At 51.8% G+C, this 15490-nt stretch overlaps 1 protein-coding gene across 1 annotated transcript in view; it reads left to right on the plus strand.

Moving 5' to 3' along the window:
* STAB1 (stabilin 1) overlaps positions 1 to 15469 on the plus strand; it is a gene marked incomplete at its 3' end in the record, with an annotated part of 47118 nt that extends 31649 nt beyond the window's left edge. The window contains exons 37-58 of the mRNA XM_008940609.1: positions 395 to 490; positions 1555 to 1750; positions 2212 to 2307; positions 3381 to 3426; positions 4127 to 4206; positions 5113 to 5238; positions 6015 to 6088; positions 6463 to 6537; positions 7138 to 7257; positions 8414 to 8497; positions 9382 to 9528; positions 9685 to 9822; positions 10225 to 10284; positions 10391 to 10567; positions 11394 to 11480; positions 11944 to 12090; positions 12257 to 12322; positions 12858 to 13074; positions 13732 to 13881; positions 14519 to 14623; positions 15059 to 15166; positions 15357 to 15469. Coding sequence (XP_008938857.1) covers positions 395 to 490; positions 1555 to 1750; positions 2212 to 2307; positions 3381 to 3426; positions 4127 to 4206; positions 5113 to 5238; positions 6015 to 6088; positions 6463 to 6537; positions 7138 to 7257; positions 8414 to 8497; positions 9382 to 9528; positions 9685 to 9822; positions 10225 to 10284; positions 10391 to 10567; positions 11394 to 11480; positions 11944 to 12090; positions 12257 to 12322; positions 12858 to 13074; positions 13732 to 13881; positions 14519 to 14623; positions 15059 to 15166; positions 15357 to 15469 — 2508 coding nt within the window. The remainder of the gene's footprint in view (positions 1 to 394; positions 491 to 1554; positions 1751 to 2211; positions 2308 to 3380; positions 3427 to 4126; positions 4207 to 5112; positions 5239 to 6014; positions 6089 to 6462; positions 6538 to 7137; positions 7258 to 8413; positions 8498 to 9381; positions 9529 to 9684; positions 9823 to 10224; positions 10285 to 10390; positions 10568 to 11393; positions 11481 to 11943; positions 12091 to 12256; positions 12323 to 12857; positions 13075 to 13731; positions 13882 to 14518; positions 14624 to 15058; positions 15167 to 15356) is intronic.
* Positions 15470 to 15490: the final 21 nt, after the last annotated feature.

Genomic DNA, 15490 nt, shown 5'->3' on the forward strand with positions numbered 1-15490 from the left:
GTGAGCAAGTAACAAACATTTCCAGAGAGGAAAACTACTAAACATGGCAACTCCATGCTGGCTATGGACTACCTACCAGTCAGATCTGGCTTCTTAGGCTTTATTACTTTAGTCTATGCCCAAAAGTTTCCCATTAATTTTTCTCAGTATTCATACTGACATGTGTATGATGGATTCGGCAGGTGACAAATCAGACTCTGTGTGGTGATAACACGTGCAGAGACATCTCATTGGTCTCAGCTCTGGACAGTCCAAATTTTTAGGGCTGTTCCCATAGGATAAAAAGCCTTGTTCCTCTGTTAGGGGAGAACACTGCCATATGTCCCAAAATGTACAATGTTTGTGTAAATATTGTGATCTCTTCTACTTGTACCTATGTTAATTATATCTGCAGGAATTGCCAGGAAGCAAGAATCTCGCTCGCTGTGAATTACGCTCTGGGGATTCAGGAGTACTTGGCTGCCACTTCACCTGTGCTAAAGTTTCTCTGGTAAGAAAAACATTTGCCTCAGATTCATTTTGACAAAAGCAAGATGAGTATTAGAAATACAGCCATGGAAATACAGCCTGGGCTGAAGTCCTGGCTGTATTTGTGTCATTGCCTGGGCTCATCGCTCTCCATCCTGGAGACAGAGGGCACAGGAGCAAAACCAGCCCTGTGGAAATGTCTTCACAGTTATGGATTGCGGTCTGCCACTCTGGTACTGTTGCTTAGTATTTTGTCCTGCAGAGGATGAGAAGGAGTTGAATGTTTGCAGTCTGGTTTCCTAAGGAAATGAGACATGAGTGATGGTATTTTGCTTGTGCATGTGCCTTCCTGAATAACTAACTGGAGCCCAACCAAAGGGAGGAGCAGAAGGTCTCACACTATTATGGCCCCTAACACTTGTGTGAAAAATGAGTGGCTGGGAGAAAACACTTGAAGAGGAAATGGTAAAAGAAAGACTTGTGTGAGTTTGAGCTCTTACAGGTATTGAAGCATCTCCCTGGATTGGGAGATTGAGGAGAAGGGAGAGAGGGAGCTGGACATACACTGCTCACATGCAGAGCTTCAGTCAGCACTTGTACCTCACGGGGCACTTCTGCCGCCCTTTGTTAGATGATATTTCTCTTAGTCTGTACTTTCGAATTTGGTCTCATCGTGGTTTCCTCCCTCCATGGGTGGATGCAGAAAGAAATGAGAGCAGTTAAATCAGGCCTCTGAACCAAATCACCTTCTGGCAGACCCTCCCTCTGCCCACCGAAGTATCTTACTGGTGGGACACACTAGGGACACAGGCAGAATCTAGGCTGGAGCTAACATTTGTGTTACTCACCAAACGGCCATCGTTGCTCCAGGGTAGTTCAGACCTTTACATGGAGCTCTGGGCAACAGAGCACACCATTTTATTGTGTCCACTCCACCCGATCTGCACACACCTGGCCCTTGCATGCATTGTCAGAAATTATGGCTGTCACATAGGTAAAGGAACATAGTCACTTCTGCCATACAGCCGTACCTTGGCTGTGCTGCACAAGGCAGCTCACCCAAAATTGTTCTTGTTGGTTCTCCAGAGGTCCGTCTGCTGCCCCGGCTACTATGGACACATGTGTGAGATGTGCCCAGGGAAGCCAGGCCAGTGGTGCTCCGGGAACGGGGAATGCCAGGACGGCATGGAGGGCAGCGGGGAGTGCCAGTGCCTGGAGGGCTTCCACGGCACTGCCTGTGAGATGTGTGAGGTGGGCCGATACGGAGCTGACTGCAAATCAGGTGATCTGGTGGCTACTGTGGCTTGTCTCTACTGTCCCGCTTGCGAGGGGAGGAATGTGGTCATGTCGCAGCTCTTGAGAAGGGTGGTGTGAGGAAAGAAACGTCCCAGGACCTCCAAGATGGACGAACAGCTGCCAGGCCACTGAGAGAGGGATGGTGGGAGCGAGCGCCTGAGGTCAGCCAGAGGAGTGGCCCCATTTTTCACCCTCAAAATAAGGCACGACTGTGCTGTGCCACCCATCCCGCTGCCACCCTAACTGCAGAAAGCAGAGGCAGGTGGACTGCTCCTGGGCTTTTTGGCCCGGTAGCAAAGGAACAAGAGATGATACTCCTGTGATGTTTTCCCTACGGCAGTTCGATGCATTGGATTAGGAACAGAGCAGGCAGTGAAATGGCAGCAAGACTCTGCTTGTGAGACGTGATTGCTTTGCCAGGGACGAGTGTGTGTGTTTTCCCTGCAGAATGTGCCTGTGACAATGGCATATGTAACGACGGGCTGCAAGGGGACGGGAGCTGCGAGTGCTTCCCAGGCTGGACGGGCCCTACATGCCAAGAAAGTACGTGAGTGTGAAGGGGCTTATGGTGCAATGTGGACTTCTTGGCAGAGAAATCTCCATGATACTCTTTAGTTGCCAGAGCAATTCTGCATTAACTGAGCAAGGTGATCACGGTCACGTGTACTTTGCATCTCCCCAAAGGCTTACCAGCTTGTGCTAGCTCATTCCTGCACACAAGCTGCATTGTGGTGTGACTTCCTCAACAGCACATGAGCCCTTGAGTTATTTGGGTGAAATTAATCTAGAGAAAAGCACATCACCTGCTTCCGTCTCCACTGAGATTTGAGGCACCTCAAGAAAACCCCTTGCCCTGGGAAAGAGAGAGATGGAAGCTCCCAGCCAAATTGGGTTGATCATGACTCCTGTTACTTGTCTAAGAAGGTGACGGAATGGTTAAAGGGCCCCAATCTGTCTTCTGAGTTATTTTACTGCTCACACAGATGTTGATTTAGGTGAGCTCAGGCCACGGTCTGCAGTTCTCAATAAATCTGTCACTGTATGTCAAAGTAGTACGTGGAAGATGGTTGCTCCTGGGATCTGGGATTATGATTACAACTGGGGTGGAGAAGAATCTGACCTCCTAAATACTTCAGGATTTTAAAGGTTTGCACACAAAGATTGATTTTTGTAGCGAAGTCAAATGCTTTGGGGACATTTAGAAAGGGCAACTGGGTGGAGCTGTCCTATCTAGTGTAAACGTAAAGCGTGAAACAAGTTCAGCTTTTTGCTTTGAAGGGGGCAAAGCCAGATGGCCCTGTGTGTCAGGGCTAATGAGGTTCCATCCCCAGCAGTGTGGAGGCCATGCAGGTAGGCTCAAATTGAACCATGACCTCATATAGAGAACATCAAATTTACTCTATTGCAAAGTGCCAAAACATAAATCCTGTGAGGTTTTCCTGCTGCCACGTAGGACAGGGGAGCTACCATAACTTCTGGGGTGTCCCATCTTCAGTCAGGGCACCCCAAGTGTGGCAGTGAGGCTGTTGGCAGGGTCCTTTACTCTAGATGGCAAAAATGGCCCCAGCAAGTGCTAAATTGAAAGTGCCAGCTCATGTTTGTGTTTTCTCTTGCAGGAATCAAGATTGACTTGTGCAATAACACTTGCCATCAAATGGCCAAGTAAGTACAGACAAGGAGCTGGGTGATTCTGAGGAAGCCACGTGTGTTCATATGTGTTTTACACAGAGGTAGTTCTGTGTTTAGGGCTTTGCAGAGGGCTGGGAGAAGGTGCCTGCTCATTCAACATGCATAAATGTCATTTCCATTCTGGGAACTCTGTGGTGCCAAGCTGCATCCAGTTTCCCCAAGAATTTTGTCTGTCTGAGCATAAATTCTTTCCAAATTCCTTCTGCACGTGTGGATGGGAGAAAGCAGAGACCCCAGACTACTCCAAGTCTGGCCTTACTCATGGAGCAAATCAACCAGCCATCCAAAAGCCCCTTCTGCCTTGCCTGCCCCTCCAAACAATTAAATAAGATGATGGACTGTGATTACTCCCACTTGCTACATTCTCCATGCATTTTCTGGTCTCCTGTTTCCTGGTACCAGGACCCAGCCATCTCCATTGTACTGTGCAGGAGCAGATGGGCATGGTGAAGGTGCACTGTGTGAGGTGGGAAGCCTGTGCCCAGATGCCAGCTCCCTGGCCAGCATGACTTGAGTATTTGATGCTGTAAAGAAATACAGAGCAACCTCAGGCGTGTTCTCCTGTGGTCACTGTGGTCTCTAACTTTCGTGTGCCAGACTTGTATAGTGTTTCCTACTGGTCAGGCAAATCAGGAGGTGTCATCAATGATTGTTTATCCCTCTCTTGTTTCAGCTGCCTCAACAGTTCCACAGATTCCTCACCTATGTGCTTCTGCTCTGCTGGATACACAGGGAATGGGACCCATTGCACGGGTATGTCCAGCAAGTGTGGGCAAAATTCAAGGTTTGCAAACATTTGTTGAAGCTATGCAAAGACGAGGGGTTGGTCTGTGGGATCATTCAAATGCTTTTCCTCTCAGCTATCCACCATAATCTCTACCATGCTTTGGTAGAGAAGCTTTCCAGTCCAGAGCTTCACCCAGGATACTCTGAAGTTGCTAGAGCCTGTGAGAGAGGGGTAAAAAGGCAGGCAAGTGTAGCAGGGCAGTTCCTACTGCTTGTGGGGAGAGATGCACATGAATGGGTTGCATTAGTTCTGATGTCACAGCAATGGTGGCAAAAATATAACAGTTTTGGTCATGAGTCTCCCCTAGAATTTTGTGCCCTTCCTATTTGCTGGCCATGCCAAAATCAAGTAGAAGCAGTGCAGCAGTTGTGCCAAAATGAGGTAGGATTTCGGGATACTGCTCAAGAGCTGCATACAAACCTGGTCTACCTCAAAACCAGACAGACAAGAAAAAAACCACCCAGAGTGATTAAATTCTAGCAGTCAAAACACTGGTAGACATCAACAGCTTCTTCTCAGTATTATCCTTGTTTGAAAATGAAGGGGGAAAAAAACTGAAAACCCCCAACATTTACACTGTGCAAGCAAATATTTTCTTTCTCCTCTAACCATTATTCCTCAGTGAGAAAATACTGTGACAGAGAGACTTGCTAGTCCAGTTTGAGGGTTACTTAAGCTCTGCATGACTTTGGTCTGGCCTCTTTCAGCTCCAGATGAGTCCCCATGCCTTTAAAAGACCTACAGTCTCATGGAGAAACAAAGGGATTTTAATAAGATGATGTGATTTTTGTGAAGATGGAGGATGATTCTGGCACAGTTCATCTTTCCTAGATGCTCTGAGCTGATTCTGCTTCTCTTGTCCGTGGTCACAGAAATAGATCCATGCACTATGGATCATGGTGGCTGCTCCATCCATGCCGTGTGTACTAAAGTGTCCCCAGGAGAGAGAACCTGTGTTTGTAAGGAAGGCTACGCTGGAGATGGGATGCTCTGCATGGGTGAGTGCTCAGGGCATGTTTTGACGACAGTGGTGAGGCGTCATCCATGCAAAGGGAATTTCAGACTAAAAGCCTTAAAATTTCAGGTTAAAGTGTTGACTAACTCAATTCTTCTTTCACTTTGTCCATGCAGTGATTACTTCAAAGCAAGAAACTGCTGGCTAATCTTGTTTCAACTGTATTTCTGGGTTCTGTTGAGGCACATGTATAAACACGTGTATGTGTGTACATACATACCTGTAGATACGTGCTCAATGCTCTCCCAAGTTATGACTGGTGAAGTGGTCATCGCTGTCCCAGCACAGTGCCACCCAAAACTGGGCAGAGAGCTCACGCTGCCCTTGGCACCTGTCTTGCTGGATGGCCTGAGACCAGTGTTTTAGTCTCACACCAAAAGAGCCCTGAGAGGTTTCCTGCCATGGTGCACACTGTGGAGAGGGATAGAGACAGAGGGTGAGGGCAGTCTCCCACAGTGGTCTTGAGATGGAGATGGATCTGTGGGAGGGCCCACTGCTCTCGTAGCCTTTAAAGCACACCCAGGCAGGTGGGGGATTTTCTGTGGGCAGATGTACCACAACTCGGAGACCTGCACGTGGCAGGAGTAGAACTTGCAGTTGTACCCTATTCCTTTGCTATCACAAGTCATTTTTCCACCAGAATGTTTCCCAAGCTGGGAAGGTCCTCTCTGTTGCTTTCCTAATACCTCTTTGGGTCACCAATTCCCGGCTGCCTTGAGCAGCCCTCAGAAATAATGTGGCCTTACTGTTTTGCTGCAGAAATCGATCTCTGTCTCGAAAGCAATGGGGGCTGCCACACCCACGCAGAGTGCATTAAAACAGGTCCACGGAAGGTGAGTATGCAAGTTGGGTGTCAGGGCAATGTTATTCTGGAGGTGGTCACAGTTCTTCTCTTAGAGCTCTCCTCTTCTCTAAGAGAAGCATAATTCTCTTAGAGACAGTCCTCTCCATTGCAGTGTGCTGCCTTGTGCTTATCACATTCCATGTAGAAAAGTGGCCTGGGAAGGGCATGAAAAAATTGCTGTTTCCTTGAAATCAGATGCCTTCTGTTGGCCAGAGGCTGGAGGCAGTCTCAGGTTATATTTGTTGTTAAAGCAAGCATAGTTATTCATGGATGCAGCAATGGGTATTGTTCCATCCAGCTCAGCTATTGGATGTTTTCTTTCTTGGGTCCAAGCTTCAGACTGAGCATCTGCTCTCCCTCCAGGTTGCCTGCAACTGTCTTCCTGGTTACAGTGGCGATGGCGTGAGCCAGTGTAACCCCATCAACTTGTGTGAACAGGTACGTCGGCCTTTTGCTGTTACCAGAGGTGAAGGCCACAGCCCTGAAGCATTTATTTCTCACAGCAGTTAAGAGCAAGAGCAGGGTTACCCTGCTGGTTTAGAGATGGCTGCTTTACCTTTTCACATACCAAAGGGATTTGCGTGTTTGGTTCCATTGCCTCTCGCACCTCTCCCAATGACCTGCAAGTATGTTGGTCACCTGGCACTCCGTCCTGTGGGAAGAGCAGTGTGGAAACAGTGGCATGGAGTTGGACACGTGGGCTTGTTTCTCTGCATCCATTTTGTGTGGGACATGCTCGAAAGCTTAAGAGCCATCTGTGCTCCCTGCATTGCTGCCATGTCAAAATGTCTCTCTGAATCATGGGCTTTGCTAGGGCTATGGGTTCCAAAATAAGGTGTGAAAGTCTTGTTTCATGGGAGGATTTGTTGCTGAAAAGCCCTTGAGGGTTTCGGGGAGGTTTATTCTAAGCCACTAGACAGCTGAGAGGAATGTTTTTCTTTCCTCTGGGCTGGGTGCAGTTAGGAGCTCTCACATGCAAGTGGCCATCCAAACTGTTGGTAGTGCCCCTCCCTGTGAGCCTTTTCCTTTTCTTCCCAGAACAATGGAGGCTGTAGCCCGTTTGGGCTCTGCAAGTACACAGGGCCTGGCACCCGAAACTGCTCCTGCTCCTGGCACAGTGTTGGAGATGGCTTCACCTGCCGTGGCAAAGTGTATCTGGTGAGAAGCATGCACAGCATCTTTCGTGTTCCATCCCCTTCCCCTGCAGCAAACTCCCTCTCACATGTGAGCTGCAGGTGAGCAGATCTGTAGTGTCCTATTGGCATGTGTGTGGTGCAGGAGCAGGGGCAGGTGCTTTGAGGCAAACTAGGCATAAATCGTGGGTGTATGTGGTGTGCCAGCTGTGGGAGAGGATCACAGCAAAGCCAAAAGGGTTCACAATGTGAACACTCTGCTGCTCTATGTGCAGCATGGGCCATAGCTCCAGGGTGCTGTTTTTTTAATGCTATGAGCAAATGGGAGTAATTTTTTCCCAAGGGAACCCACTTCTCTCATTCTGTGGGATCAGGGCAGGTAGGTATCTCCTGTGGCCATGCCAGGGCTCAGGATCCACTTTGGAGGGCAGCAGTGTGTCTCCAGCTCTGTTGCCAATACAGCAGCTGTTCTTGGGCAAACTGGTGAACTTCTCTGGTAGTGGCAAATAAAATTGTCATCCCCACAGCAGAGCTGGGAGAAATGAGATGGACTCAGTTCTGTGCTTCTGCTCTTACTGAAAGCTAATGTGGTAAGGAGAGGGAGTTTGCCCTGCCAAGCCTGTGCCTGCCACTGGACAGTGTCCCACAGCTGGTAGTGGCAGCACAGTGAGGTTAAAGCAGAAGTTTTGTGAAGCACTCGAGGTGCCCCATGAGCACAGGGGCAGTTAAACCTAGGAGACAGCTGCTGCAGAAACAGGCAGCTTTCATCTCTGTCTGCTCCATCCTGCAGCACGTCTGGATGTGAATGGTCCAAACAGAGGTAACTGCCCGCTTTGGAACCTCCACATCATCCATGCCCACAGTACTGGCAAGGGAAGGAGGGAAAGGTCACCATGGTGTGTCAGAACTGGGGTGGGTCAGTGACCTGGAGTGGAAGGAGCAGGTCACCATGCTGGCTGGCAAGAAGCAAGTAGAAAAGACTGCTAACAAGAGCTGTTTCTCTTTGTTTAAGGAACTTGGAAGGACTGAAGACGCATCCGTGTTCTTTAAGATGATACTGGTTAGTGACAAACAGCTTTGCTGCTGTCTCTGTGGAGTAAATCCTACTTCTTCTGCAAAGGATCTTGCTAACTGGAACTGTGTTTCCTGTTTTCCTTCCCACAAACGCTCTCCTACCACAGGCAGAAAGTATCAAGGAGCTCAGTGGGACAGGGCCTTTCACTGTCTTTGTGCCCCGGACAGATTTCATAGGGAACACCACAACGGTAAGTGTCCTCCCATTCCACATGCTGGCAGGTGCTTGGCAAGCTCCAGTTGTGGCAACATCCCCTCTGGAGCTGTGCTGCCCAGTGAATGGAAGCAAAGGAGCTGTACTGCAGAGGTTTAAAGGTATTCCCCATTCTCCATCAGGGTAAGAGCAGGGGTTTGGAGGCCAGCTCACTGCAGAGGGATGAACATGGCTCCTGTTGTAAGGAGACCCTTATTGGAAACCCTGTCTCATGGTCCTCAGAGCCACCCAGTGATGCATGGTGACTTTTGTTGCCCATGGCTATCAGGGGCTGGTAACAGCCAGGCTTCAAGGCATCTATGACAACGACCTCTTATTCCTTCTCTGTGCCCCAGGCCCTGCCATTCCACTTTCACTTGTCTCTTCCTTCTAGTCCCAACAAGTGTGATGTTTGGGGCAAGTGGAGACCTGAGAGAGAGATCCTTTTCATGACTCTGTGAACCAAGTCCTTAACTAACAGCTTTTTGATGTTGGTGTAATGGAATACCTTGATGCCACCACTGACAAGTCCTGTTGTGCAGCTTCACCTTGCTAGTCCAACCTTTTTCACATGGGTCCCCTGTACACCCAATACAGGAACAATTCCCAGTGACCACGTCTTCCAAGTGTCACTTCCTCAAGGCCAATATGGTCATTTGCCCTCCGTCAAGGGACCTGAATGCTGGTTTTGTAAAGCTGGTTCAACTTTCCCAGAGCTCTCAAATGGTTTTCTGCATTCACTGTGTTTGGGGGGGACTCGCTTTCCTGCAGGGACGTAGCAGGGGGGGATGTGGGAAACCCAGGTCTCCCCCACGGGGTCTGAGGACCCCCTGCAAGACACAGTGTCCCCAGTGTGGCCTCATTCTTGTTTTCTGTCTGTAGTTTGAGGAGTGGAGGAGCAGAGGTCTCCTCCAGGACCTGCTTCGCTACCACATGGTGGGTTGCCGGAAGTTGCTGTCCAGTGACCTGGAAGCCCAGGAGACCCTTACGTCTTTATCTGGCCACAAAATAAAGATCACAGTGAAAGAGGTACTTCTCTGCCACAATTCCCTTCCCCATCCCACTTGTCAGGATGTCACTTTTGCCATCGTTTGAAGGCCACCGTGGTTGTGGCAATTGACTTGCCTAGGGCCCACAGGGCAGTGCCCTGGGTGTGACCTCCTCATCACATCCCTTCTCTCTCAGAACAGCATCTATCTCAATGAGGAAGCCAAAGTGGTTGTGAGTGACGTTGTTGGCATGAACGGGGTCATTCATTTCATCGACAAGCTCCTCATTCCAAGTGACCTGGTGGACCGCAACATCTCTTCAAAGAGCTCACAGGTGAGGCTGGAGCAGTGGCTGTGCCCTGGTGGAGACAGGACTGGGATCTTTTTTGCAGCAGCTGCCAACCATCACATGTCTTTTCCAGCCCAGAGCAGACTGCAACGGGAGATTGCCAGTGTCTCTCTGGTACCCTTGAAGAGTGCACTAGGAGCTCATAGCTCCTCTGTTTTACAGTAAATAATATGTCTTCTGTACAGCACAACAAAGTGCTGAAGTTCATCCCAGCTCCTGCCACAGCAGCACCTACCCAGCGTGGATCAGCAAAGCGGTGGCTGCTGAATGCTGGCGCTTGCCAGGCTGCTGCAGTTGTTAAACTGCCTGGTTTCTCCTCTGCATTGCTGCTCCAGGTCCCGGAGGAGGACCTCTTAGCCACGGTGGTTTGCTTTCTTCCTTCTGCAGCGAAACATCACGGAAGTGGCAGAGGCCTTTGGGTACACCATTTATAGCCAGCTGCTGCAGGTGAGCCTCCAGAGCCCTGCCACCCTGTGGGGAGGTGGGCTGTACCATGGGCATGCTCAGCTGGGGCTTCTGGCTTCTCCTTTGCACCCCCTCTTCTCTCATTCAGGACGCAGAGCTGCTGCCACTGGTTAGTGACCCCCTGCACAGACCCTTCACCATGCTGTGGCCCACAGATGCTGCATTCAGTGGCCTCTCCGAGAAAAGGCAGAAGTGGCTTTACCGCAGAGAGCATCGGGATGTGCTGGCCTCCTACCTCAAAGCACACATGATCAGGGACACCAAGGTAAACGTGGCAACAAAAAGGCTCCTGCCTCCTGAGGCCACGTGTAGTGCCACCACCAGCCTGTGGTTGCCCCAGAGCAACCTTTCCCAGTATTTTGCTGCTGTAGAACATGCAGCATATTAGAATATATTAGAATATGGGAGAAGAGCCTGACCCTCACCTTGCTACAACCTCCTTTCAGGCAGTTGCAGAGAGCAATAAGGTCTCCTCTGGGCCTCCTTGCCTCCAGGCTAAACAACCCCAGGTCACTCAGCTGCTCCTCACAAGACATGTTCTCTACACCTTTCTGCAGATTCGTTGCCCTTCTCTGGACACGCTCCAGCACCTCAGTGTCCTTCTTTTAGCAAGGGGCCCAGAACTGAACACAGTATTCAAGGTGCAGCCTCACCAGCACTGAATACAGAGGTAGTTAGTCTTGAGAAGACCTAATGCTGTTTGAGCTTTTGGGGCAACCACTGCTTCATCACATGGTGCAGCATGGCTGAGCTTCTTGGGGAGGCCACATCACCCCCAGAGCAGCAACACAAGGCTCGCAAACAGGCTCTTGTCTATAGGGGTGATGGAGAAGGGAAGATTCCAGCTGAGCAAAACCAGGGTCTGCTTATGCACACTGGCCTCTCGTTGTTCAGGAATCTGGGACTGACCCAGCATAGTTACGCTGTTCCACCCACACCGGCTTCACGTGTTGCCATGTCACACCACTCCCTGCCAGCCCCCTTCTTAGTGTGGCTGCTGACTCCTGTCCTCACCAGAGAGCATCCCCTCAGAAGGACGAACTGCCAGGTTTGCCGGTCTCTCCCTTCATATTCTCTTTTTATCCTCTTAGATTGTTGCTGGAAACATGCCCCAGGTTGAATCCATACGGACCATGCATGGCTCCACCATCTCATTCAGCTGCAGCAAAACCCACGTGGTGAGTGATGGCAACGGTGGGCTTGGCTTTTTACTGAGCAAGTGTCCCTGGGCATAGCCACGGGGCAAGTGATGCTCCATGTTGGTCACTTGCAGGAAGTGAACACAGGGTTGGGGTGTCTGCAGGCTGAGACACCCCTTTCCCCTGGCTACAGCTGAGCCTGTAGAGAGGCTCAAGACTGCAGCCAGCCAGGTGGGAGGCGTGGAGCATGTGGTACCTGCACATGCACTTCATGATGAGCAGGTTGAGGAGCCAACCACATGGTGCCATAACCTTTACAGAGCACGTGTTTCATGGCCAGAGGCTATTTCTTAGGAAAGATGGCCATGAGAAGTGGCAATCAGGAAGGGTGGTCAGGGGCACAGGGGGTGACAGTCATGACAGTCAAAACCAAAAACCTTTGAGTGGTGCAGCCAAGACACAGGATGTGCCAGGATCACAAGTTGTTTCCTTCATCTGGTAGGGAGAGCTTCTGGTGGGGAACGGTGATGCCACCATCATCCAGAGGCACATGGAATTCAACGGGGGCATTGCTCATGGCATCGATAGGCTGTTGGAGCCGCCGGACCTGGGATCTCGGTGTGATGAGTTCACCTTTGTTGAGCTGCAGGTGAGCACTTGTGATGAGACCAATGAAGATCTGTGCCACCTGCTGAGGCCCATGCCTGGGAAGAGGGGTGTCGGGATGGCTGCAACTTTTCCTCAGCAAGGCTCCAAGCAGCTAAGAGGAAAAGCACGTAGTAAGTTGCTGTGAGGTTTCTTTCTCCCCTCCACAGGGATCTACAGAGAGCTGCGGACTCTGTGGCTTCGAGCCCCCGTGCCCTGCTGGCTCCGTTCAACGGGTAAAGCTCTCAGCTTTGTCACCAAGAGGCCTGTTTCAGGGCTGATGACAACACCCCACGCCTCTCATGTTCTAGCAGCAAAGTGAAGGCACACCTGCATGTCCCTCAGCTCGGACACATGGTCCATGCCTTGCCCCAGGAGCAGGAGCTGGGCTGAACAGGGGGTCAAGGGCTCCAATGGGCTTTGCTTGGACAATCCCCATATGGGTGACAGCGGCTGCAGCAGCACTGGGGGCTTCTCTGGTGCTTCATAGTGAAAGAGCTCAGCCTGGCTGCTGGAGATGGAGCAGGGACCAGAAGGTGAGCAGCCGTGGGGGCAGTGGTTGTACTCCACGCTGTATCTCCTGCTGTCTCACTCTGCCAGGCCTCTGGCATGTCCCTGAGGTACGGATGTGGCCCCTCTGTCACCAGCACCATTGCATGTTAGGAAGCCTCTGTTACTTGTCATAAAACTGAATGAATAGCTCAAGAGAAGCCAAGGTCAGATGTCAGTGGCCAACTTGGCAAACTCCATGTTTTGCCTGTTTCCTCCCAGGGGGACACCAAGCGCTGCTACTATTACAGAAACCAGCTGCTCAGAAACACTTTTCTCTTTCACCGGAACTCCCTGTTGCGGCAACCCTCCCCGTGGGACACCTTCAGAAGACACTTGTCTTCCAGGGGGCCTCTGAAAAGAGGCTGCAGGAGGAGCTGTGTTTCCAACCAGTGGGTCCCTCAGTGCTGTGCAAATCACTACGGCCGTGACTGTCGGGGTAAGGAGCCACGTGAGCCTTTCCCACCTCAGCCCTTTCTCTTGTGGGAAGGTGTCATTCCTGGTTCGGCACAGACATCTGGTGTCCAGCAGTGTGCTTCCCTGGAGAAGGGAGGGCAAAACCCCAGGCAGGGCCCTCCCAGGCTGTAGAGAGTTCAGGGAATGATCCCCTGGGAGTTGATATGGATGGTATGATAACAGGGATTTCCCTTTCCTTGGAGAAACACTTGTCCCCACGGAAAGCTCTGGGCACAGTGCTGCTGGCGGTGGCTCTCAGGCATGTCACTCACCCCTAGATGTTGTCAATGCTCAAGTTCTCCCTGGCATCTGCTCTCTGCACTTTGTGCATGGGCAGCTTCCACGTCCTTGGATGAGCCTGCTGGCAGATTAGCATGGGGTTGGGCAGCACAGGGGCTTCCCAGGCTAGAAGCTGTGCCAAATTTGTCCCTTTTGCCCCTGTTCCTAAGGTTTATTGTCATGGGATGTCCCCAGCACTCATTCCCCAGACCGCCAACCTGGCTCCGCAGTCTGAGCACCCTATAAGCAGCAGCTCACGTGGCACCCAGGGTGCAGGCTCTGCCTGGGGGGCGGTGGGGGGCTCCCCTCCAGCACAGGGTCACTTTGTCACCACAGCCTCACTAAGGTGCCCCATTTGCAGCGTGCCCAGGAGGGCCGGAGGCACCGTGCGGTAACCGCGGGACCTGCGATGACAGAATCGGTGGTTCGGGGAGCTGCAAGTGCAGCCAGGCTTTCATCGGGACCAGCTGCGAGCTGTGTGCCCCCGGCAGATACGGGCCAGAGTGCCAAGGTAAAGGGGGAGCTGGCAGGGGGCAGCAATGCAGAGTTTGAGAAGGCTCGGTGGCACACAGCCGGAGCTGTGGCCAGGGCAGTCGTGCTGCTGCTGGCCTCACTTCTGTGCCGAGGCCCCTGTGACAAAGACCTCTTCAAGCACAGCTGAGAGCCCCAGTCTGGCAGAAAGTATTAAGATGTGTTTTCAGCTGGGGGACAAATCCCTAAGTTGTAATGAACCGGGTACAGAAAGAGCATCTCCTGGGACATGCTCAGGAGGGACCTGTGCCCTGCGAGGCAAAGACAAAGGGAGGCCCCCATCCTCCCATCCCAAGCTGGCCTTACGAGGTCTCTAGGAATGTTTTTGATAGCTGTATGTTTGCAGGGACTCAGAGTGAAAAAAACGCATCTCTAGACATGCCCAGGGGAGAGGTTTGATGGGGGTTTGTGGGTGCAGAGAGGCTTCCCCTCCCCATAAAGGGTCCGTGTTGCAGAGCGGGTCCGGGGTGGCAATGACAGGAAGGGATGGGTACGTGCCACCATGCCTGCCTTCATGCATGGCCCACACAAGCCCCATTGCTGTCCCAGGGCCCGAGTGTGGCCCTTCAGTGCTGCTGAGACAGATGCCCCAACAGCGTTTTTACCATTCCTCACAGAGTGTAACTGTACCGAGAACGGTGTGTGCAACGGAGGACTGCACGGGGACGGCTTCTGCTTCTGTGCCGAGGGCTGGACTGGAGACCACTGCGAAACCAGACTAGGTGGGGGCTGCCAAGCCCCACAACCCACTTACTCCCTGGGACCCTGTGCCATATGGACACTCCCCCCATAGCTGGGTTGTTCAAGCAGCATCAGAAATACCACCAAAAAGGAGTTTCCAGTTGTGGGGCTCATCCTCAGACCTGGCCCATGCTGGTGAATTTCACAGGGGTTGGGGTGTGGAGGAGGAGGAAAGCTCCACTTGATTGTGAACTTGAGCTCAAAGGTGCTCCAAGAAGAGCTTGGGGGTGAGGTGAAGGTCTGAGGTGTGTCTGACGGAGTAATAGTCCTCTGCAGAAAAGCAGAAAAGAGAGGGGGGAGGGGAGGGAGCAGGAGGGATCGTGGGGCAGGTGTCCTGGAGCAGAGGTTGGTGATGGTGGCCATGCCCATTGTCACAGCCCCTGCATCCTTCTGACCTGCGTGTGTTCTGGTTGCAGTCATGACGCCCACCTGCTCCCCACCGTGCCACCCCCAGGCCGTCTGCCGCGCCAACAACCTCTGCGAATGCAACTTGCACTACGAAGGCGATGGGAGAACGTGCTCAGGTAGGGAGGAGCCACGCGGGGCCACGGTGGAGGGCTGGTTAGCCACAGGGAAAGCCGACAAAAAAAAAACAAGAAGGGAAACAGCTGACCCCCTCCCGTTAGCCATATCGATGTGACGGCTGGCAGAACAGACAGACACCCCCCCCAGGACATCCAGCAAGGTGTTTAACGGAAGGCTTTTACCCCGCAGTGCTGGACATGTGCAGCCAGGACAACGGGGGGTGCGCCAGGCACGCGCAGTGCACGCAGGTCGGGGTGAACGTCTCCTGTGCCTGCGCTCCCGGGTACGGCGGCGACGGCCACGTCTGTGACCCCATCGATCGC

The sequence above is a fragment of the Merops nubicus genome, unplaced genomic scaffold, assembly GCF_000691845.1.
Source record: "Merops nubicus isolate BGI_N331 unplaced genomic scaffold, ASM69184v1 scaffold34095, whole genome shotgun sequence".
Classification (NCBI taxonomy): domain Eukaryota; kingdom Metazoa; phylum Chordata; class Aves; order Coraciiformes; family Meropidae; genus Merops; species Merops nubicus.